At 37.2% G+C, this 24,940-nt stretch overlaps 2 protein-coding genes across 2 annotated transcripts in view; one reads left to right on the top strand and one right to left on the bottom strand.

Moving 5' to 3' along the window:
* Nucleotides 1-23,555, bottom strand: part of LOC126556869 (chloride channel protein 2) — a 209,273-nt gene extending 185,718 nt beyond the window's left edge. The window contains exon 1 of the mRNA XM_050212410.1: nt 23,551-23,555. The gene's annotated coding sequence lies outside the window, so the exon portion shown is untranslated. The remainder of the gene's footprint in view (nt 1-23,550) is intronic.
* On the top strand, nt 9,492-14,713 carry LOC126567099 (GILT-like protein 2). The gene is made up of 5 exons (XM_050223332.1): nt 9,492-9,597; nt 13,816-14,039; nt 14,113-14,277; nt 14,383-14,529; nt 14,607-14,713. Exons 1-5 carry the CDS (start codon nt 9,492-9,494, stop codon nt 14,697-14,699), a joined length of 735 nt encoding a protein of 244 aa, XP_050079289.1. The 3' UTR covers nt 14,700-14,713.
* Nucleotides 23,556-24,940: the final 1,385 nt, after the last annotated feature.

Here is a 24,940-nt window from a genome sequence, read left to right as displayed (position 1 = left end):
GGAGTCTTTTTTTTTTTGGGTATCGCACTGTCCGTGCATTACTTCTAAGCTTAATGCTTGAAGCTTGCTATGAAAATGAGAAAAAGCAGCTCCAAAGTAGACGCAAAAATGAGTGGATTATAGAAAGCAGAATCTGAACGCCGGATATCGCAAAAGTAAAATGGGCTTCCTGCTATACCACAGTCTAATAGAGCAATTTGTTAGCGTTTAAAAAAGTAATTCGTAGCTATCGCTAATTATGTTCATTTGCAAAATGAACGTAAGCTGCCACAACAAAGGTGCAATACGGAATTTTGATGTGCAAAACGGATGAACATACACGGATGCTCGGATATTCAATTATGAATCTCGAGCATCGTGTAAGTAACTGCAGCACGTGTGTAAAGGTGGGCTAGATCGGTTAAAACTTCGCAAAAGTCTGACACTATAATTATACGGCGCATTGTTTGATTGTAAAGTTTCAACTTTGTTTCATGGCTGCAGTGCTGGTGCGTCTTTAATTGCCGGAACCGGATACTGTGTTGCATCAATTTTGGAGTGATGTGAAGTGAGTGCATCATAGGTTTCCAACTTTGATATATCACAGGAAATTCAGTTCAAAACAATAAATAGTTCAAAACATGCGCTATTTCATATGAAAAAAAATACTTAATTCAAAGAATAGATATTGTGAAACAACCTTTAAAGCCCTTTAATTGTGCATCATCCTCATTCATACAAATTTCTTTTCCGTAGCAAAAAAAAACGGCGGCCCGGTGGTGTAGGCGACAGCGGCGCCGGTCTTCATGCGGCAGGACCAAGGTTCAAATCCCATCCGGGGTCTGTCCCCCCGTAGTGAGGACTGATAAACCAACTACGTGGTATCGGCAGTCTAGTACCCCATTTCGTTAGCCAACATGACCTTGGAGGTCGTTAAGCCAAGAAGAAGAAGCAAAGAAACGGTTGTCCAGAAACGTAATTTTGGCCAAAACATTCAAGTAAATGTGTTCAAAAGCTGGTTTTGATTTACTCAACTTTTAAAGCTGTAATTTTTCAATTATAAACCATTCCTTTCTTTGGTAGATTTGATCCTTTCTTTTTTCAAAATCATTCTTATCCATTCAATCCGTTTGGAATATCCTTACCGTTTTGAATGCAGACAATACACTTCAGTAAGTGCATTTTGCCCTAATCAAAAATCCGGTTGACTCTGGCTTTCCCTTGCAAAAATTGTAGTGTGTGAAACAATGTTCAAGCCTACCAACCACACTCGCACTCGCCTCGCTTAAGTTTTAATGTTTTTACCGATTTTTAAGCGCCCTGTTCCGTTCCTTTTGCAATTTGTGCCAGTTCCGCTCCTTTTTTTTTTCAACCAATTTCCCAACACTAATCGAAAAAATCATTCAACTTCACGTTGTAATTAACATTCACGAGTCAAATTATGTAATCTGGAATTAGATGCAACGTTGATCTAATGCTTACCGCACGAGCAGAATGGATAGTGAAATCTAATTGTCCTTGAGGATAACATCGATCGGGCGGCTAGGCAAACGTATCCCTTCGATAGTTCAGATGTGATTTTTCCGATTTATAGTTACATTCTGTTTTCAGATCATTTTTATTTAGTTTTACCTGACACAATACACACACACTTACATACACACATACAACAAAACAAAAAATAAAAGTAATTAAAAAAAGGCCCGCTACTGCCGAAACGCTCTCCCGCTTTACAAAAACCCCAAACGTAACAACTTTTGCGCGTTTCGTTACGCGAGGGCAATTGTGCAGAAGGGAAAACGCGAGGTGAAAATAAAGTGCCGAGTAAAACATGACACTTTTCAATTAGTTGCGCTTGTAGTCTATGTTTGTTCAAAACATTGCACCTAGTTCCGCACTTTGGCAGCGAGCCATGCAATTCGTACTGTCGGTCACACTTTAATAATAAAAAAAGAGAAAATATAATAACACCTGAATAAATATCGCACGTAACAGGTTTCTAATTTCATTCGATTTAGTAACCGTGATCGGAACGCGGAAAACATCACGTTCATTCCGGAACGTAAGAACGTTGAAGTGGTTGAAAAAATCCCGCATATTTTAATGCAGCAAGTACAGCAATTTAGGTGATGAAAGTAGGTGAAAGCATATTAAAATAATATTCTTAGTTTAATATTTAAAATGCTTGAAAATTATATTCACAAACTGCGATGATGAATTTGCTCGAGTTTCGAGTTAAAAAACACAATACACAGTATCAGTTTTGAATCTAAACGATTCAAAAATAAAAAATCAAAATAATTTTCAATGATTGCTGCCCAAATTTCATTTTGATATATTCTATTTGATTTCAACAGACTTTGCTGTTCAAAACATAATTTTCCAAATTGCTAATGGAAGGATCGCAATTTACACAGCAAAAGCATATGTTAACACTTATGAGCAAAGCTAAGCTTCCTCACAAACTATAAAACCTTGGAAACATACTGTACTATTTGCCTCGTTCGCTCTGATAAGTTCCTTCAAACAAGACCGTACACCCAAGGCACCCCGAGGCATTAAGTTTTCTAAGCTTTAATACTACCCCATACGCTACGTGTTCGCTGGTGCTTTCTTGGAACGTATTCTTCAAGCCGTGAACGAAAAGATCGACTCTTACGTTCTGGTTGGTACTATTCTAGTTGCGTCTTGAGCGCTAGACCTTTTGTAAATGCGGCTTGAGCATGCCAAGGGCGGCGTCGTTATAATACTCGTTGCGTATTTTGCAACAGTAAAACCGCCATAAATGCTGTCTGTATCAGTTTGTAATTATCTTTAGCGGAACAAAGAGCATATTCCCCCAAGCGTGTGTTATAGAAATAGCTTTAAATTAATTGAACAGCATTTATTTCATTTAAATTCCTGTTTAAAGTTCAGCTGATAATATATACGAGGCAATTATACGGTTTCCTTTTCATTTTTGTTTTACATGATGATGGTTCAAAATGTTTACTTTTAACTGCATGCGTATCTTAATATGACAAATCGCGTCAAATATGTTACAGTGATCGCTATTTGTACCATGTTGTTCAAATTGGAACACAAAAATTCACAGTTCGCTGTAACAGCCGAGTACTGACGTTATTTTTCCAACTGTTTTGAAATTCTGCCAAAACGGCGACGTGCCATCATACTTAATGATAAAAAAATAATACATTTTGTAAAATATGAGCTGAACTCATCAAAAAGAATGCGATAACACTATACCACCTATTGCATTTATTTATGACAGCTTTGTGTTTCGCACCTGCTTTCCCAACAATGGTACGCTAATTTGTGTAGTACGCAAAGTTTTCCAATCGAAGTTGTTCTGCACAGTAAAGTTGACTTTATCTGTTGTTTCATTTGTTGATATTCCTTTCAAGCAATTGTACAATTCATCGCTCTTCACTTCAGCAAGAAACAGCCTATTATTCATCTTTACACAAAACTTATCCATCCACTGGAGTGTGAAATAACTCTGCCAGTAGTCATTGGGGTAACATTTATAGGCTGTTTTTTTTTTTTCATTATCGCTTTAATTTTCTTAACGCCATATTTATCACTCTTTAACGCGACATTTGTTTTCCACATCTTCATCTTCTATTTGATCCGCAACGAAATGAGGTGGGATCATTATCATCCAATTATTATTATTAGACATTCAACCAACTTAGACAGCACCAATTACCATACTCTCCGAGTTGCTGTATTGTGACCGATGAAAGCAGTAAATAAATAGGCTTAAACACATCGGTCCTCTAACCATAGAATAGGCAGGAACTTTTTAATAGGCTTGGCTAAGCAAAAGTACAGTGCCGAAACTGTGGAAGCTCTTCTGTCGTGCGCCAAGCATCTCAGCGAACAACGCCGGAAGCAGTGAAGCTTATCTTGGTTGAACGATGAAGCCGGGATTGGACAAGCAAAACGTTTTGCTTTTTGCGGACATTGTGTAAAAGATGCTGTGCTCGTATAATAGTTCATATAGAATGTTGAAGCGGATAATCCTTATTATTATCCTTATTATGCTAAAGTATGGTTTGCTAGTTGAGCGATTATATTAAACTAGTTGAAAACGAAATTCTACTTTCGAAGTTTTGCTAAATGATAATGAAAATAAAACTATTTTAAAACCCTTTTTACGCTTGGCATTTTTTATCATCACAAGTCATTGTTACGAAACAAGGTTTAGAAGATAGTATTGCAAAAAACCAACAGAACGTATTGAAAATAATGCATTATTCTTAAACAACATTACATACACCTCCATCATACATTGAAATAAGGCACAAACCCGAAAGGAAATGCCTTGCGGAATTTGTAGCAAGTTAACACACTCGGTGTTGACCATACGGCAGTGAGACAATAATATTGGGAAAAACCAAGAATAAGATAATACAAAAAATCTTTGATTGCATCATTTCATTGTCCTACGAGAGGGATCAACACCCTCGAGCGACCTATTGTAGTTGTTTCTGCAAAATTACACTGGTATCTAGGTGCAATTGATTTGTTTTTGAATCCGAAAAAAATTATGTTATGCAACACGGTCAGGTCTGAAAAAAGGAATACGCATTAGCACAGCGTGTACTAATCGTGAAATGGCGTGATCAGGTAAAATTTTCAAATTCTTTCGCCACGAGAAACATTTGGTCTCCACTGCGTAACACACAGTGGAGACCGTTAAAAGTTAAATGGTAGTAAGTCATGTTTAAATACGTGTATTTATCTGCCATGTTGCTTATAATTATTTACAATAGCTATAGCAATAGTTCTTAAAAACAATACAACAATCAAACTTCTTATGTTCAATCTGTAAAAACCTCCAGTAACAAACAAGAGAAAATCATACAATATGACACAATGGTGTGTAGTTAGTCTACAGATCGTAGTCGAGTTACCGCACGCCCTACAAAGACGTGGTTTTCGTGCTCAATTGAACCACGCTCAGCTTCCTGCTGTTGATTTATCCCGTTCTCTTCATAGGATTTGCCGTACTTCATGATGAACATAGTTGCTTCAAACGAAGGCAAAGATGCTGTTTGCACACATAGTTCAATGCAATGAATTTTTCATGATCAAAAAACAAAACTATACGAAAAATGAAACATCTACGACGCCAAAGCGATAGTTTGATAGTTTTGTTACATTTTTTCATTTAGTTTGCGATAAATTATCTGCTAAAATAGCAACAATGATACAATTTTTGCCTCAAACCCACTATCAAGCAAAAGGCAATAGATAGTACGAACTCGTTTGTTTAAGTGGCTTTGGCGAGGATGCCTAAAACGTCCTAACTATTTGTGGTTTTGAGGAAAACTTTACTTTTTAGAGAGCTCAACCACTTCTGGTGCTAAGATGCCCAAGTATACCAACCACCGTAACCTCTATTCAGACAAAGTATTTGGTTGTGCAGCAAAGTACAACCGAACAATATGAAGATGTTTTCGAAATAGTTCAGTCTTTTTCAAGGCTGAAAAACATAAAAGCTCACTTCACTATTCCCGTAAGCTCTAGCACATGACCGGTTGTGTTCAACTTGCCCATAGAGTGGATTTTGGGTAACCCTTGTGTACGTTCAGAAAATGATAAATCCGTATCCGTTTTGGAAGATAGATTTTTCCAATCGTACATCTCATTTTTCAAACATCATTTTTCATTTGTTTTTGTTTATTGGATGAACAGGGAAATAAAAAAGTCATTTTCAATATAAGAAATCTAAAATTTTGCAAAAAATTTTAAAAGATCTCTGATAAGTCGCAAGTGAAAATATTTCCAAAACAAATAACATACACAGTACATCCCTGGATTGAAACAATGCTTTCACCAGTGATAGTTAGTGTAAAGAACGAACGCACTGTGGTTGCGAACAGCGTTACGAAACAAAGCGAAACAATATTTCTTTGTGTTTCCACAGTGGTTCAAAGCCAGAGCCAATGTAAATACAGCCGAATAGATTCTAGGGAATGATTTAAAAAGCAAATGCGAAACAAACGTTTGCTTCGCTTTGTACCTGATGTGTTGGTTTACGGAGGAAAATACCTGCGCTTGCGTTGCCTTTGGCAAGAATGTGGATTTGGCTTATTTGAATTGTAAATCTAGCGAATGATTGGTTTCTCAAGGTAAAGATAACGACTGCTACGGATGCATTCATTGCGAATTGTTCATCCGATCCAAAGATATGTGTACGGATGTACACAAAACGTCTGACTTTAGGAGACGAAACAAACGCTTCACAACGTATAAGTCAGTCCAATAATTAACAAACATAAAAAAGTAATAAATTTTCCTTCTTCGGAGAGCAAAGATTTTTTTTTAAATAGAGCCTAATAAATGGCGGCCCCGTGGTATGGACGTCAGCGGCGCCGGTCTTGAAACTGCAGGACCGGGGTTCAAATCCCATCCGGATCGTCTTTATCTGTCTGTCTGTCGGAGACTTTATAAGAAGAAGAAGAAGAATAAAAGCAAACAAAAACATAACAAAACATTACGTTAAACTTTACCTAAAAAATGTTGTTTTTATTTCATTTATTTATCCTTCATTAACGAAAAAAAAAATTAATTTAAACTCTCTAAGCCATGTAGTATCCTTACAGAATTTATAGCACATGAAACAACGATACTTTTATAATTCGTTAAAAAACAAATTAATTTTATTTCAGCACTATATCATGGCTTTACACCCTTACAATACCTGTCCATCCAAACAAATCCACTTACGGTTGAATAGTTCTGCACGGTGTGCACTCTACAAGCGAGCGTATTTGTCTGTCGGTGAGTATGTGTATGCATCACCACCCACACTTATTCACCCGTTCAAGCTGATCTCAAACAACCGCATGCCCAGCGAAATGTGAAAACATGGACGATGGCGTGCGTGACACACAAAGCCTGTTTCCTGTTAAATTGAATAACCTCCATTCCAGTGTTGATCAACTTTTTTTAGTCACTGCGTTAGCAAATATCCGCTACTGGGACGAGTGGAATGACCACACTAAGCCGTCTGAACCTTTTTTGGCAACGAATTGATCAATGTGTAGCTAGGCTTTCAATCCGTGCAGTGCTGTAAGCAATAAAAATGTTTAATTAAATAGAAGCAATCGAGCTTCATTTTCTATGACCTGCTGACAGACATGGCCAGCAGTACGGTCAATTGATTTCGCCCATTTATATGTGCGTTGGACGGCTTTGCAAATGAAAAGGGATGGAATAGTCATCACCCGGAAATGGATACGGTACGGGTGCCTTTAAACTAGTTAATTGGGACAGTTCTTAAAGTTTTACAAATATCTAACAGAGCAAAAACTGTATCGTGTTTCACCCAAAGTAAAGTGTAGCTCTATCGTGCATGGACACAATAAGCTTTTCATGCAGTTCAACCAATAAATGACATTTGTTTTATTAACTTATTTTTATGGTACCCTCAACCCCATAAGTATTCGGTTAGAAGCTCAATACGATGCTACAATGGAATGTAGGGTCGGTTATCAACTTAATAAATTAACATTTAATACTGAAGAGGCTTTGTCCTAGCATACAGCATTAATTCTTCGGTTAAGTAACGATCGTCTAAATTTCCAATCTAAAAATAACTATTAATAATTGCTTATACTGCTACTAACAACATATTTACTACTACTACAGATACGATACGATATGCTACTACAGATATTTTGCTGAAAGATATGAATTAACTTCTGCAGAATGAAGTTTCATCATCAACAAGAAAAAATTACACATATCAAACGTATTGCAAGCGTAGATAGCTAATCAACTATTTGAAAGAGATAATAAATCATTCGTTGGCACAGATAAGAGCCCATCCTTAGGTTGAAATAATCCCAAATATCCTAATAGTTTTATTTCACTGAATCGTTTTGGGATCGAATGATTATTTTTGCTTAAAAACCAATCATGTTGCAATTGGTTCAACAAGGTTGCCCGAATCGTTATCAACATCTTCAAATATATTGCCCGGCCCCACCCAAATCAGTTATGGAATAATTTTTGATCAAAATAATGCAACCAGCAGGAAGGACGTGGGATGGAAAACAAACGACGCTGGCCAAAGATCAAACAACTTTTCGTTCCCGTCTAATCGTGGCATTAAATTCTCATGAAGCAATTTGGACGCTGTCTTTGTTTGATGACCGCCATAATTGAATGCAGCCTTTCACCTGCAACGCCTGTGCATAAATCAACACTCCGTACGAGCGACCGTATAAACTCGTTAGTCGACGATGCCGCCACTATCTGCCAGATTATCTAATTCTCAACAATGATTCAGTTTCAGCTGGGCAGCATGGTTACGAGTTTTGGGCCGGCAAATTAGCTCAATGCGATGTTAATTAGAACAATAAACAATTATAATCCAATTATAATCACAACCAAGTGAAATTAATGCCTCGAGGAAAGTATTGAATGAGCGAGCGATTCCACACCGTCGCGGCTACTAAATGTGAGTTTGAAAATGGAATTGTGTTACAGCTTTAAAAAATCTAGGGCTTTAAAATGAGTCCTTCACATATATTCAATATGCAAACGAGGTATTTCAAATACGAAAATTGATACAATTTTTTAAAAATAATAACAAAAATTTGTCACAGAAAAATACATTAACTCCTCAACTTGTATCTTCTGTTTGTTTTTCCTTCTTTAGTTCAATGGTACGATAGTGCAATAAACAAAAATAACCCTCAACCCTTGGCCCTCTAACATCTATTTATAATTTTAATTAATTTAATGCTCTTTGTCAATTGCATGCGGTAAAATATTGTTAGAAATATTGTTTATGAAATTCATTAGTAAAATAAATTAAAAATTACCATTCCAAAGGATATATTTTGCTAATCATATTTTTGTTCATCATCGATCACCTGATTCCATATGCATCAATTACGTTGATTGTGTTAATCAGTTAATACTCCATAAACAATAAAAGGCCCGTTCTTCTTGTTCCCTCGTCAATGATACACTCCGTTCCACATTTCCACTTTATTTCAGTAAAAAGTGAAATATTCTTGGGAGAAGATGGTCTACCAAAAGATGTTTTTCAACAGAAGCAATGCTGCGCATGATGGAGCGATAACGAGAAGTAAAGATAAAAAGATACGCACACATCAATAGACACAGGACGCAGGCTTTGAAACAGGGGCACTCATTCTTTTAATCCTCGCTCTTGGTTGCACTGTTGCAGACAAAGCATCCGTCTCCAGCGATGGTGGAGGAAAGTTTTCCTATCACGAGTTCCAACTTGTTCTAGCCCTACGGTAGCGTGGACGAGCACACGTGGGTCTCGGCAGTAACGCATATGTGTGAAAAATAACTCCGAGGCATTGTTATCCCGATTTTACAGCACAGCTTTCTTGCCACAGGGGGTACCACAACTGGTGACTCTCTGCATGGTCGGTTTATTTATTACAAATATTAGTTTTCATCTCGTTTGTAACGAAAATAACTTCCTAACTATCCAACTTTGTCATACGACATCCTTGATGGTGCTGGTGCTGGACGTCACCGAGGGCCTTTGGGGAACTGATACTGACCGGATGTGGACAGAGGTTGTTAGCCTGCGCATGCGAAACTTTTTGCCAGAAAGAGGTAATTGACTGTGCTTTATATAACTTTACTAACCGTTGAACAGGCATGGTGTTGCAGCCGGGAGTGTAGTTTTCTCTGACAAGAGATGAAAAATGAGAAATTGGATCCGATAAGATGTACCGTTAAAACTGCCCTGTAAGCTGTTGCAGACACTATAGAAACAAAAGTTTAATAAGGAGTGTCATTGATCACCGGTGTATAGCAGTTCATTCATTAATAACATTCATGCAGCATGTGTTTCGAGGACAATAAATAAGAGGTAAGCTACAACTAAAATAGAAAGAATTTATTGAAAGAGTACGGTTAAGGGGTTGGTTGCTACTGGATTAATTATTATTATTTATGTTAGTTAAACGGACAAAACGTCTGATTGAACATTCAAAATCGATAGTTATAAATACAACGTGTTGCACCTTTCTCACCCAGGTCCATCTCAGTAACTATTGTTCTTGAAAACAGCGATGTTAATATTGTAGACGTATAGGGCGCTAAATTCATTGAAGTTTCTGCTAATCGCTGTCAGCGGGGCATTAATGGATTATTCAGGATTTATTCAAGTGAGATATTCGTTATATCTGCCTTATTCTAAGCTTTCGTTCTGGTTCACATAGGTTTATTTACTCTAATGAATCCGTCAATTTCAGTTGATAAAATTTTAGCTTTGAGCGTTGCTTGAGCTGCCTTAACTTGCTCTTAACGCGTGCAGACCTTTCCGGATGTATGATAACAGAAATACCACATACACTTCTCAGCCCATGTTTAATATTGCTGTGTCGTGGCTAAAAGAAATGTCTATTTCCCACTTCAAGTTCCTATCTTAACGCGGCAACGGTTTGTACAGTTCTGTAGTGGCTGGTTCTCCTCGCCAGGCTCGTGCCTACGGTGTTTCTTATGCTCCTGCCCTAATATGGGCATGAGTTTTCCTGTCCTAAATCGTGCCCACTTTTCTAATTTCATACTCGTATTTAGGCATGAACTTTTCGTCATTGAGGATAACCTACTTCCTCGTGATTCTTCTCTTCGTGCAGTGTCATCGTAGAATAATACTGAGACAAAGAGCGTCACTACGTTTCTTACTAACAATTTCGCCGAACCCGTTGACGTCGAAAAAGAGTGAGCAGCAGTTAAGATAACTTATATGTACAGTTGGACAAAACATCGGTTCAATAATAAGTGCTAGTCTAGTAAATCTAAGTTAAATCAATTCCAGTCCATTAATGCATACTGATGAATAAGGTAACCAAGTCACGGAGATAAATTCCAAAGTTAAGCGAACAAGCGGGGCAATAATTGATTTAAGGCGCGTTCGGTCGATGATTTCTTTGGAAAGATGATAATCACAGCATAGAGCTGTCATCTTGGAGTTGTAAAATGGTTAAATAGTTTAAAATTTCGGTTCTACTTACAAGAGGGTAATCGTCAAGCGTGTAGTTATGTAATACAAGGCTCGTTTTACGATTGAAACTTATTTTACTGCATTCATCGATTCAGATTCAATGTACTCTTTCTCAATAATGTACAACGAATGTTATCCAATGTTAAATGTTGATGCAACGTTCGTCGTCTTCTTCTACTTGGCTTAACGACCTTCTAGGTCACGCCGGAATTGCTCCCTACTACTATTGAATTGCTTACTAGACTTAGCCAGTTCTCACTTTGGGGGAACGATCCAGATGGGTTTTGAACCCCGTTCCTGTTGTGTGAAAACCGGCGCCCACACCCCATGGCCGTCCTGGTCCATTTTGTAGTTTTTTTTTTTTCAATTATACACAGTCCAAACACTTCTCTTGTTCGTGTTGCTTCTATTCGTGACATTGGTGTGATACTAGATGGCAAGTTCAACTTCAAAGAACATGTTGATCAAATTATACTGACAGCCATCAAGGCGCTTGGATATTTTACTTATCTTAGGACATTATATTGCAGTCTTGGGCGGATACTTGAGAACGAATGTGTAGTTTGGTGCCCGTTTACTATTGAGGGTTTCAATAGAAATGAAAATATTCAAATTTTCTAGTCAACACGGACCTGGAGAATGTCAGCTAAATATTTTGCACGGTTGTTTTCTTAAAAAGCTGACTCACCTTCGAACAGGTAGTAGATGCAAGAAATACTTTGAGAAAGCATTCGGTGTTGTATTGAATGCATTGAAAATGTTTCCCCAATCTTGTTTGTGCAAAGTCTTAAAGCAAAGCGAAATCTTTCTGTATGATTTTTTGCATCCGTAAAACTTCCTTTTCTTTTCGACTTAGCGAACCCCAAGGCACCCGCTAGGAATATAGTGAGATAGGAGTAAAGCCAATACTATGATGTTTAAAATTGATTATTTTATTGTCATTAGTCAACTAAGCAGATTCCGTTACTGGACCGTCAAAATCAGTTGTAAATAAATTAAAAAACTAAGCATATTCACCGAAATTAAATATATTTGTTTGAAAAGCTTTGTTTTCTCATGCAGTTTTGAACTTTGAATAAATTGCTAACAAAATTACTGAAACGCAACACAGCAAAAGTAATCCCATTTCAACTACATGGCGCCAGGCTATTTCGTTGTATACAATGACCAATTTCGTTACTTGATATTCCGTTTGTGAATGTTTTTCTGCAAAGTGGATCACCAAATAGCTTACAAAATTACACGCACAGTTAGTAGAACTCACTAACGGTTTGTTACTATCCTCAGGTTGGAGATGACTGCGACGAATAGTAAGCGTCCCGTTTGTATTATTGACTTTGCTGCAAAAGCTTAGTTCAATCACATCTTCTTGTGTGTTTGGATCTTCATAGCGAGTAAACATAGAACTAACAAGCGACGAATTCCAATCGATGATTGATGATGACGGCACCTTATCATCAATGTGGCAGCAGACAAATGTCAAGTACAATTTAGACTTTTCGTATAGCACATTTGCTGTCATGCAGTGAATAAAGTTTTGAAACGTTCCATACATTGTGTGCATGTTATCCATTTGAAAGTTTGTTATATTTCCTTTAAACTCAAATTCAGTTGCATTTGGTGCTGTTGAAACATCACAAAAACTTTTTACTGTTCTGGTAATGATGGCAATCAAAATGAGTTGCTTTACAAGTAACATTTCTTCCGTACACAAACCATGGACATCTGAGCTCCACGCTACAACTGATATCAATACTGAAAGAGGTCTGTGAGTGCCTCAGAACAGACAGAATAACGTTAATGGTTTAGTAATAACAGCCAACGCGTTACCTTATGGTTGGATCGAAATTATATCAACACTTTTTTGTATTTCTGACAATACTTTCCCCTTGATCATGGTTCTTATATGGGGTAATCGTAATTGGTCAATCATCACCACAACCTATTTGTATTGATGAATGTACTATTGTGTCTTACAACATGAGCTTTTCTTACTTTAGCACTACAACTTCGAGTAGCTGCTGTCCGTTGATTTCAACTCCTTTTTATTTAGTTTTTATTTTTGTGTTATTCCTGAGAATAGTAATGAGAGTTCAGAGTCCTAAATGCTATTAAATAAAAATAATTTACCAAGTTCCCTTATGGCAAAATTTCCTTATTCACCACTACTAAAGTATTTTCAACACAAATTTGCCTTAACAGCGCCTTAGTTGGTAGATTTACAAAGATTTTGTCAAATGGGTTATGTACAATTCTTTCACTTGCTTCCATTCACGTCACTTTAAGGACCCTTTTTTGTGGATTGGAGTCATAAATGAATATCCATGCCTCTAGAAGAAGTTTCATCAGTGAAACACATACCTCTTTAGTGTATTTTAATAACACTCTCGATGGAACTCCAATAGGTTCAGTACTGTTGGAGGATTTCATTCTTTTTATGACAGACATCACAGCGACTGGAGTAAAGCATAGGTTATTGTAAGCAAACTCACATTTAGCAGAACAGAAAAAAGGGATGCGCTTTAAGTATCCTGATCAATATGATAGTTTGCAAAAGCACTGCGAAATGTTGTGGCAAAAAGCTTACACCACGTGGAAAATTCAAGGTGTAGATGCTTTGAAGCCAAAAAAGTTCATTCTTGATGGAACGGATGACTGTTAGTTTAGCGTTTGCGATTCACATATGCCCAGCGTATTTTAAGACGGCAATAAAACTTTAACAAAAAAAAAAACAACTATCTCAAGGTAGAATGTTCTCTGCTTAACGAACCCTTGCATTTATTATTCACTGTAATACAAATACATTTGATTTTTTAACAAAGCTGTCCTTGATCGACATATCGGAAGGTTGAAACATCGAACGACCGAAAATGTCACCAGCCAAAGGCCGAACACCCTCAACAAAACTGATAAGTTACCAATCACTATCTACTACGAAACGCTTTGCAGTGACAGCATGGTTTTCATCACCCATCAACTATATCCGTCATGGTTGCGACACGAGAAAGAAATGAAATTGCGCCTGGTACCATTCGGCAAGGCTTGGGTATTTATCGTCTGCTCAACTATGCGTACACAGCCAGCTGTAGCGTTAATGTCATTTCGTTGCATCGTTGCAGATTGAAGAGCTGCCTAACGAACAGCCCAAATTTCATTGCCAACACGGTCCTCGAGAATGTCAGCTGAACATTTTGCACGGTTGCATTCTTAAAAAACTGCCTCCGAAAAAGGCATTTGCGGTAGTGGCATGCCTCATGAAAAACTTCCGCACCACCTTCGAACAGGTAGCAGATGCAAGAAATACTTTGATGCATACCTTCGGAAAATGTTTCCCTAACCCTATTTTTGTTTGTTTCTTTCTGATGATATTCCACACTTTCGTTCAAAAGTGCATCGAAGGACATGAATCGTTCAAAAACTCCATCGTTAATTGCAGCCAGGGGGAACAGGGAAACAGTTTGTTCAAAAAGTTTGCCAACGAAACAGACAACGTACACCGGCCGCTTCCATTCGTACCGACTATCGTTGACGATCAGGTAAGATCGAGAAGGGGTCAAATGAATGATGCGAATACTACAGCAAAGCGATGTTTCCTTTTTATGTTTGTTTGCAGCCGTACGACTTTTACGAGCAAGACGATTGGCTTCAGCATTTTGAAAGGAAGTTTGTTGAGCGGTATGAAGCAAAGTTAGGTGTCAAATTATAATATGTGAGCTGAAAATGGTTTAGTTGTTCTGGTTATTCTATGAAAAGTTAGACACAGTTTGATCTCAAAAAGCGTTAGAATTCAAACATAAATATTCATGCATTGAAGGATGGATGTTTTCCTCTCTCCTTCCCTTTTTTGTCCTCACCTTTTTGATAAAGTGAACTTCTTAGGAACATAGTTAGATAGTGAGTCTTCATCTACTGAGGAACGGTCCGAATTTGAATCCCGATCCTGCCGTGTGTACCGTAGTTTCTTTACAGCCCAAACCATTAGGTGTCAAGCCAAATCTAAGATGTTTAAAATAATTTTTCTCTTTGTATTTGTGTAAAAAAAAACTTGTGTTTGTGTGTGGTGTAAAAAAATGTCCGCCTCAAGGACAACGACGAAAATACAAGGATGAGCTACAACGACATCAACAGCGTCTCAGACATCAACATTTGTCAGGACATTTGTTTATTGACATTAGTACCATCAGTGTCAAACTTTTTCAATTGTTAACAAACTTGGTAGATTCGCAAAGCTTAGTTATAAAAATTTGTACGAAAAGTTTTGTTTACTCACGCAGTTTTGAATTTTGAATAAACTGCTAACAAAATGGCTAAAACGCAACACATCAATATTATTCCTATTTCTGCTAAATGGCGCCAGGCTATTACATTGACATATTTTGTAATTTCGGATTCTATTTGTGAATCTTCTTCTGAAAAGGAAATAACCAAAGCGTTCACAAAATTACACGCACAGTTGGTAGAATTCACTTCTGTTTGTTCGAAATGGCTACGATGAATAGTAAGCGTTCCGTTTGTATTATTGACTTTGCTGCAAACGCTTAGTTCAATCACATCTTCTTGAGTGTTTGGATCTTCATAGCGAGTAAACATAGAACTAACAAGCGACGAATTCCATTCGATAATTGATAATGACGGCACCTTATCATTAGTGTTACAGCAGACAAATGTCAAGTACAGTTTAGACGCGCCGTATAGCACATTTGCTCGGATGCAGTGAAGAATGCTGTTGAACGTTCCCTGATACATTGTGTGCATGGTAGCCATTTGAAAGTTTGTTATATTTCCTTTAAACTCAAATTCAGTTGCATTTGGTGCTGTTGAATCATCACAAAAACTTTTCACTGTGCTGGTAATGACGGCTATCAAAATGAGTTGTTTTACAAGTATCATTTCTTCCGTAGAAAGGATGGAAAATAGCTCTTAGCATGTGCACATCTGAGCCTCGCGCTACAACTGATATCAATAGTGAAAGAGGTCTGTGAGTGCCTCAGAACAGACAGAATAACGTTTATGGTTTAGTAATAACATTCACCTTATGAGTGGATCGAAATTATATTATCACTTTTTGTGTTTCTGGCAATACTTTCCTTTTGATCATGTTTCTTATGTGAAATAATCGTTGCCGATGATGAAATTCGGTCATATCAACCACGCCATCATTATGTCTGCAAGACAAAGGTAAAACCTTACAAATAATATTGTTGAGCAGATCACGTGAAGGATTGATCGATTGCAAACTTTCGAGCAGTTGCGTTGTCAAATCTGCTGGAATGAGTTTGATAAGCTTTTTCCTGGTCAATTAGTTCATAACAGACTTTTCGTGCGTTTTTATTATTTGAAGCGCTTCGGAATTTCAATTCATTTCAGACTTCGGACGGCTCAGGACGGCTCCAACGGCTCAAACGGCTCCAGCGGGTACGGACTGTTCCAAAGGCTCCAACGGCTCCGGCTGTCGACTAGTGCCTCTGGACGGCTCCGAACGGCTCCGACGATTCCGGACGGTTCCGAACTCGAAGTATTGCACCTATCTTCCCGAACTGCTTCCACAATTGGATCGGTCCAGCGATCGCATAAAACATTCGCTGGACCATTAGTCCGTTCGATCGAGCCCATGTTTTTTATGTGTATGCGTTGGCATTCTTTACATACCTATGCTGAACGATAAATCAAGCGTAGGAACGTTTTTAGACAGTATTTCTGCTATTTGATTTGTCATACAATGAAACAGTTTACATTTACATTTACATTTACATTTTGCATCTCAAACACGTTTTACATTGGATTTCTTTTATTCTCGCGTTCGCACTTCATTACGACATTCAGTAACCGTTTATTATTTTAACAATTAATATGACAATAACATTCAAATTTTGCCCCTAAATCATCGTTAATTAAGAGAACTTCAATGAAGTTGATAATAAAACCCTTAATCTTATAACCAAACACCAAGGAAAGTAATATATAGATATTATGTGAGGATGTCTTGCTAAATTACTTTTTTAATTTAGCATAAACTGCAAAACCGATTACGACAACAGCAAACAGCGAAACAAGTACCACTACAACACCGTTCAAAAACGTACTAACATTATATTTCTGCCATTCACTGGATACGGAAAGAATCACTGTAATTACGAAATTACACGTACACATCGCGTTATAAGACTTGACCAACGATGAGTAATCTGCTTTCTTAGTGTCGTCCTCATAATGAATGGCCAGTGACCCATTTGTGTTGTCGATTTCATTGCAAACTTGTAACTGAAACACTCCTCCACGTGTTGTAGGAGTATTGGAACGGTGGTATGCTGATCTAACTTCAGTGGCATTCCACGTAATGATTGATTTATCGGGCGGCGTATTATGACCGTGTTGACAGTAGAACATAATTCGCATTGTAGGCCGCTCGAAGTGCAGGGTAGCTTTGATACACTGAAGAAGGTCGTTGTTTATACGCTGAAATACAGGATCCATGCTTTCCATCTCAATGGCAGCCAGAGTTCCCGAAAGAGTTAAATATTCATCAGCTTCTTCCGGTCGAATGGATAAATCACAACCGCCGTGCACTGTGTTGGCCAGCGTGACCAAACATAGCAGGGTGTTTTTGAGCAACATTTTTCACAAACCAAACGTTGTTGTAACCGATATTACAGATAAAATGTGTCTGCTCATGTCACGCTGTGGGCAGAATCCTTTTTAACACGCAGGTACCAATTAATACAGCCTGATGTGACGATACCAATATTTTCACTAAAGCTTTTACCACTTTGCACATAATTAGGACATGCTGCTGCTCAAGTTTGGTAAGAGAGTGATGGATGCAAAGTGTGAATGTTATGCAACATAAAATGGGTAAATGAAATAATCCGTCGTTAAGAGCGTTCATTACGATGTCGTGCTCTGAGCATCACAAACAGATAGATATTTTCTGGTTTTCTTTTACGGATGAATTTGATATATAACTTAAAAAAAAGTTGTCTAACTATTCATTTATCGTAATGAATTGGTACAATGCATGAAATAAATATAATTAATTAGGGCACATCCGAACATTGGTATCAGGTTGATATCGTTGGTACAGTAAGAACTCTCCAACAACCTCCTGTTTCGTCGGGAGGCCTACGCTTCCTAGTTGTTTGAAGTCACTTATGATGCCAGGATAGAAGGACAACCAGCCAAGTCTCACTAAGAGAACAGATGTTGGCTATCCCCTTCCGTACAATCCCTCCCAAGGGGTTCGGTTTCCCCGTAATACCCAGTCTCACATAATTGAAGAAATACATTACTGTTTTGTACGCCGTGGACGTATTGAGTCGGAGTAGGATATGAAAAAACCTATTTTATTCTTCAAGAGGCGTCGGATTCATACCCATACCAGTGCGGTATGACTACATACACTACACATACTGTCAATTTAAAAATTTCAGAACGTAGAACAAAGATCCAAAACTAGGTAATGTAGTTCATTTAATTAAAAATGTAGAAAATCATACGAAGTAGTTGATAAAAATATTTTATTGATTTTTCGCGTCAATAAATATCGTTTATCATTGATCAGCAAGATCATCAGATAAACCAACATACCCCTAATGCCATCAGCATCATTACCAATACGACGATCAACCAAACTGCCGTGGGTTTCAGCATTTTATTGTTCTTTATCGTGTTTGTTGTCACACCTTTTCGCATCGAAACGACAAAGTTTAAATACATTATCATCTCGACGTGACTATTACATTTGCAATCATTTGTATATTTTACTCTAGAAATATTCGCATAATTCACCATCATCAATGGAAACCTTTCATTCACCGCTAAGCCTCCCATAGTTCTGGTAGATGGGTCGCAAATCAAAATTTCCAGCGCATCCTCCAAGAGAATATATTTGACGCGTTTTTTCGATGCTCCTAAATGCAGTACGCTAGAACTTTGCTGTTTGCGGCTTTTGTACCCGTTGCACACTATTGTTACGTTGAGCAGACCTTTCGCATAAGACACGTATGTTTCCATGCACAATCCATTGTTGCGATCGATTTCAATCGTATCCTCCACTCCAAAATTGTCCAACTCCATGTAAGTCAGCGAACCTTGGAAGCTTATATCGTTACTGGGCAGTAGATTGTTACCCCAGTACGATGGACACTGGGAATTGTTCAGTACAAACGCTTGGATATGAGAAATCAGAACGAAATACAACACCACAACGCCAATGCTGTTAAACATTTTATTCTTCATCAACAACTAAAGCCACAAGACTTCCCTGAAAGCATTTATACCGGAAGTGGAAAGACATAACGTTAACTTCTTTCTACCACTTCCGTGCTGTGGTCTGTGATGCTTCAACACTGTTCTATTGTAATCGTATCATTGCACAATTGCTTTCACAATCACAGAACATATGCGTGTACGCCGAACAAAACTATGTGAAGAGTTTTATCAACTTTGTTTTCTTGTTTTCAATAACTATGCATAACTTTGGTTGCAAAAGTTATGATTCCAACTAAATGTTATGAAGACTCTCCTACGCATTATCCTAGCCGATATGCAACCTCATACAGTGCAGATGCAATAAAAAGGAAAAGCAAATGCAAAACAGATTCCGATCTCCTCGTTGCCACCGGTGTCGGATGCGAGATGTTTTTTTGCAGTGTAACTGGATAGCGAAATCGCACATTGCCATAATCAATATTTATTGTCTTTTGCTGCCTTTATTAGAATAAACAGAAGTTTATGGGTATAATCGTAATAAAACATACACTATAGCACCGTGTCGTTATAGCTCACATATGACACCAGGTACCATTGCAACTGTCTTCCTGTGCTCTACGTTCTGCTCCGAAAGCGATGTTTTTCTAGCCAACATTGCCGTTGCTTTACATGGGTAAAATCCTGGAAAGCAACAAACTATGATTCATGATACTGCCGCGAAGTAAATTTTGCCGAATGCCGCATGTGACTGGTTTCCTTCCACCTATAAGAGTATGCGTTTGAGCGCCATCAATCCTACTCAATTCCTATAGCTGTATTGATTTTATTTTGTAAAAAAAAAACAACACTATTAGGATGATTTTTTTCATATTGCAGAATTGTTTCAACAAACCGAGTATGCCCGTGATAAGGCAAAGAATAAGGAGGAAATGCCTTATCAATATGATTATAAAATGTATTCAACAAAAACGGTGTTGAAAATACCGCACTGGACCGTCATAATCAATTATAAATAAATTAAATAGATAAATAACTGTTTCAACAAAAACCCATTAGATTTTACACATTCGGTTTCAACATGTTTTCAAAAGTAATAAGTAAATGTACATGTTTTCTTTATTTTCCTATTCTATTTTCGCCATAATAAACTCATTGTTGTAGCGATTTTTTTAAAAAGAAAGAATACTGCATAGAGAGTTTTATAGTACTAACTGTATTGAGAAAACGTGTCAAACATTCAAGTTACAACGGCCAGGCCGTATAAACCCCTTTTGGGGATTTATGATCGAGAAATTTTAATTAGTTTTTATTTTTTTCAACCATTAAAATCAAATGGTTTGGATTGACGTAATTTTCATCGATTCGATAAAATGTTTGATGCTAGTAAAATTGAATTTCCATTTACGCTCGAAGTGTCGCTTCAGTAAAAACTCATTTTAAATTTTCCCAACGGACACATCACACGACCTTTGCTCGTTCAACTTTATGTCTTCAAATCGTATTCGCATGTTATCGGTTTTTGCAGTAGTTTTTTTTATGTATTCCACAATCGTTCACTGGAACATTGTTTTGACAGCAAATGCGAGCTACGCAATTATATTCAGCGCAAAAAAAAAAACAACGCTCTGGTGGCTCATAAAGTCAAGGCTACCATGGGGTTTAAAAACTTCGAATAAGCTTTGGTTGGTTGTTTCTTGTTTTGTCTTTACAAAATTATCAATCAATGTGTACAAATAAGCATATATTTTTTATGTCTCCTATGAAAAAAAATCTTGCCTTTAAACTGAATCAGAGGTCTTACTGTATTTTTGAGATTTTTCTCTTAAGCAACAGTAGCATACAACTCACGCATTCCGCCAACAGTAAAGCCAACAGTCACAACTAAAATTGGGTAACTCAAATGGTAAAATTGGGGGACATGGTAGAAAACAGAACATTAGATTCACTCTCTCAAACTTTTCACCATGCGTAGATCAGATCAAGCGCTATATGGTCAACAAGTCTACCGGGTGAAACCAAGCAACGCCTATTGAGACTTGAACGCAATAGCTAGCTTGAACACAATATCGTTCTGGCGGATTCGAGATAGGTGAACCGCGCAAACTAACATCAGATTATTTGTCATATTGGCCAATAGCTGTGCTCTCATGCTTTCGTAAATTCTTTGAAAAAAATATTCTTCTGCAATTTGGTTCAACTGTAATGTGATAACTTTCTCTCAAGTACACAGTTCTATTTTCGTAAATGTAATGGTTCGAATTACTGCTTAGCGCTTTCCTTAACAATTCATTAAACTTATATCCTATTTTCAGGGTAGACAGTTCCTTCTCCCTCAATTCAACTTTGTGTAGCTACAGTAGCATATGCACGCATTCCACCAACAGTAAAGCCAATAGTCACAACTAGAATTGGGCACATGTTAGAAAACAGAACATTAGATCCATTTTCATATACGTACAGGGTGCATTTGATTCAGTATATCCTTCAATAGTAAGGAAAAAAGTGTGGTAAAATTCTGGAACTGTTTTCTGGAGCTGTGTGGTAAAATTCTGTTTTGGACTAATACAAAACATTATACCTAATTATGCAACTTAATTTCAGAAAAGGCAATGAAACTTTGATAACGACCATATTCAGCTGGAGAGGAACTGTTTTCACGGACTAGCACAGTGGTCATTTTTGAGCCCACTGTTAAACAACTTTTGCGTTCTTATTCTTGAATTGTGGCCAACGAAAACTGACTGATGGCGGCTTTTCATCTCTCGGAAATAGGAACGCTGATAAAGTCCAGAACTCTTTATAAACCGCTCTGGACTATGGTCAAAAGATGGACGTTACCAAATGTTCTAGATACCTATGGATTTGGTTTGATTTGCGGGATTAATTTTCACTGGTATAAACACGAAAGATATTTAGTGCAAAAGTAATTTTTAAGGATCAACGTTTAAGAAACCATTTCTAGATTCTGTTGGACAGCACACTCCACAGATTCGTTGGGCATCCAAGACGCATCTAAGAACATCAGAAAGAATTCAGTATTGCAGCTTGAGGATCGCCATGGGCAACATGAACGCAACTCATAACATATGCTTGGCCCCTGAAATGCCCTAAAAACTAAAATGTTTGTGTCTTTCGCTCTGTCCGAACCTTTTGATAATTGAAAACATCATTATGTTCCTCTTGAAGACACAATCCAAAAGTAAAACCATAAATTTATACCGTAACACCCTAGCTCCGCAAAAACTACCAATCGTGTCGCGCCCCTAGAGACTTACAGTTAACTTTTAAGCATTCATCCCTTGCCAAGAGAGGAAACTAAAACTATTCCAGCTATCCCAGGCTGCATGATCATTCCCAGCATGTGCGTGGATAAGCACGGTCATTTAGTTAGCCAACACTCTACACTGATTCACTTGTTCATCAGCAGAGACTTGTACAGGTTTCGGTGTATACAGCACAACCACCGAAGCCTTACAAACTCAAGAAACCGTGTTTTTCTCTTTTTTCTCCAGAAACAAGTCGATAAGCATTTTTATGTAGTAGATTTTAAGCTTCAAAAGCATCGAAAGCTTATGTACCAAGTACCAAGTAGTAACATAAATTGTCATTATGCTTCGTACCGTTTGGTGCCAGTGGTTTAAATATTTCAAATGGATTGTCGATTCACTATTTGATCATTACAGCAAAACTACTTTTTTTTCAACTTAAACAAAGCACGAGGTATAACATTCATAAGTGCGATAATATTTCAAATCCTCGTTCCAGCTAAAGGAAAGGACATTTTTCACTGCACTGCTGAACTCATTGCTTCCACAGCGCTAACAGTGGTGCCATTGAATTATTAATAACTTTTGGCAGGGCAGCACCATTTGGTCTGAGAAACGTATTCAAAAGAACAAAAAGCTATGAAACAATACAAATCCTACTAGGAAAAAGGGTGAATATTTTAAATGGAACACTCGGTTTAAGTTAGAACTTATGCCATTTATAAAATCACATAAAAGAAGATTGGAATATTTTTTATTTTAAATCACTAAACAGCGCTCGGGCGCAAATATGTATCGTTTAGTATACAGTGTATTGTAAAATCGGTAATATAATCACGTCCCGCCATTTGAACATTACCAGCAAGCACGGTTTGATGTAAATAAATCAAAAACTTTTTCCAACGTATCACATGGTTTAAGCCTGTTTCTAAAGCAATCTTTTTATTCCAAAACCGACGACGATTACGGTATGCGTTTAAAAATCCGTTACACTTATTATATTTCCTTTACATTTATAGAAGAAGATGTAAAGATGTCGTGAGCAATAAGCGTAAATATAATTCTCATTTGTAAAACTGTCACGAAGAATTGCAATGGCTTCAATGATACAAGTTCAATGATGCAAAAGCTTTTATAACAATATTTAATATTCTTTGAATTTTCATAAACCTTTCCAATAAAAACAAATCAGGGGTAATTAAAGGCATTATTCTTTCTTAGTATATTAAAAAAAACTTGCAGTTTTGAAAATGTGTAACATAAATATCTAATTTTTATTGTAAATAAAACTTTGTATTTGTATTTGTAATTTGTATTTGTTAATAAAAGGACAAACGCACGATCGACCACGGAATAATCAACGTCCGATTCAGTATTGAGCAGAAGCTTGTGTCTTGATTGATATGAACTCTTTTACGAAAAAATAACAACAAAAGCTTGGTACGAACTCAAACAAACTAACCAAATACGAGACTATTACAAAAATTCCACCCCAAACCATCATTGGAGTTTCAACTTAAGATTAGGCGACATTCATAAGCTGTAAGCTTATGAACAAATAAAAGCCACATATTTCATGCATTCATTTAATATTCCCTTCGTTACTGTTACCTGTAGTATCCATCTTGCTCGGTTCTCATGATCGTATCAGATTTTGAGGTTTAACAATCGGAAGAATGGCGCCAGTAAGCCGTCTGATAGGATGCGATGAAATGATCTGTGCTGCTAACGTTTGACTTTACAGCGACCCGTTGCGTCCATAAATCATTGGCTTGAAAGGATTTGGAATCGAGGATAGCAGGTCGCATTCAAAGCAGTCATTATAAACATTCTCGCCTCTCCTTTCAACATCTATCTTCATTAAGCGCAGAACATCATTTGTCAATGGGTTCATTTATTTGCTAATGAATTTTGTCACTTTAAAAATCAAAATGAAATAAATCATTCGTAAAATTTCATAAAGCTTTGTTTAAAACAACCATTAGGAGGGACAATCTCTGATTGCACTTAACGGAGCACTTAACAATCGCATATGTTCAGAAAAGTTTCATAAAATTGTAAAAAGCACATTAATTTTTCTTTAAAGTGGACATATTTTTGACAAATTCCAAGGGATAGTTAACCCAATATTTTTTAAACTATATGTTTCATGGACAGCGCAACGCAAGCGATGTTTCTTCATTTATATGTTTTAAGAATCTGCGTTGCGTTATTCCGAACAATATATAAATCCAAAACACGAATTTATGCTTCAATCACACAAATTTCGCAAAAGATTTTGCCCAGATGGGGTTGATGAGGTTGATGAGCATAACGCAGTCTATTGATTTTTCGTTTTGTTATCTTGATTTTCGTCTATGCGTGATTCCCGCCTTACATCAACTATCAGCACAAAACGCACAGAGTCTTGGCAATACGTTCATACCTCGTCACAAGCAATACTACAAAGGCACATGTAAAAAGAAAATGATGG

Source organism: Anopheles maculipalpis, chromosome 2RL (assembly GCF_943734695.1).
Source record: "Anopheles maculipalpis chromosome 2RL, idAnoMacuDA_375_x, whole genome shotgun sequence".
Classification (NCBI taxonomy): Eukaryota; Metazoa; Arthropoda; class Insecta; order Diptera; family Culicidae; genus Anopheles; species Anopheles maculipalpis.
The sequence above is the reverse complement of the archived record's forward strand: the minus strand, read 5'-3'. Positions and strand labels throughout refer to the sequence as shown.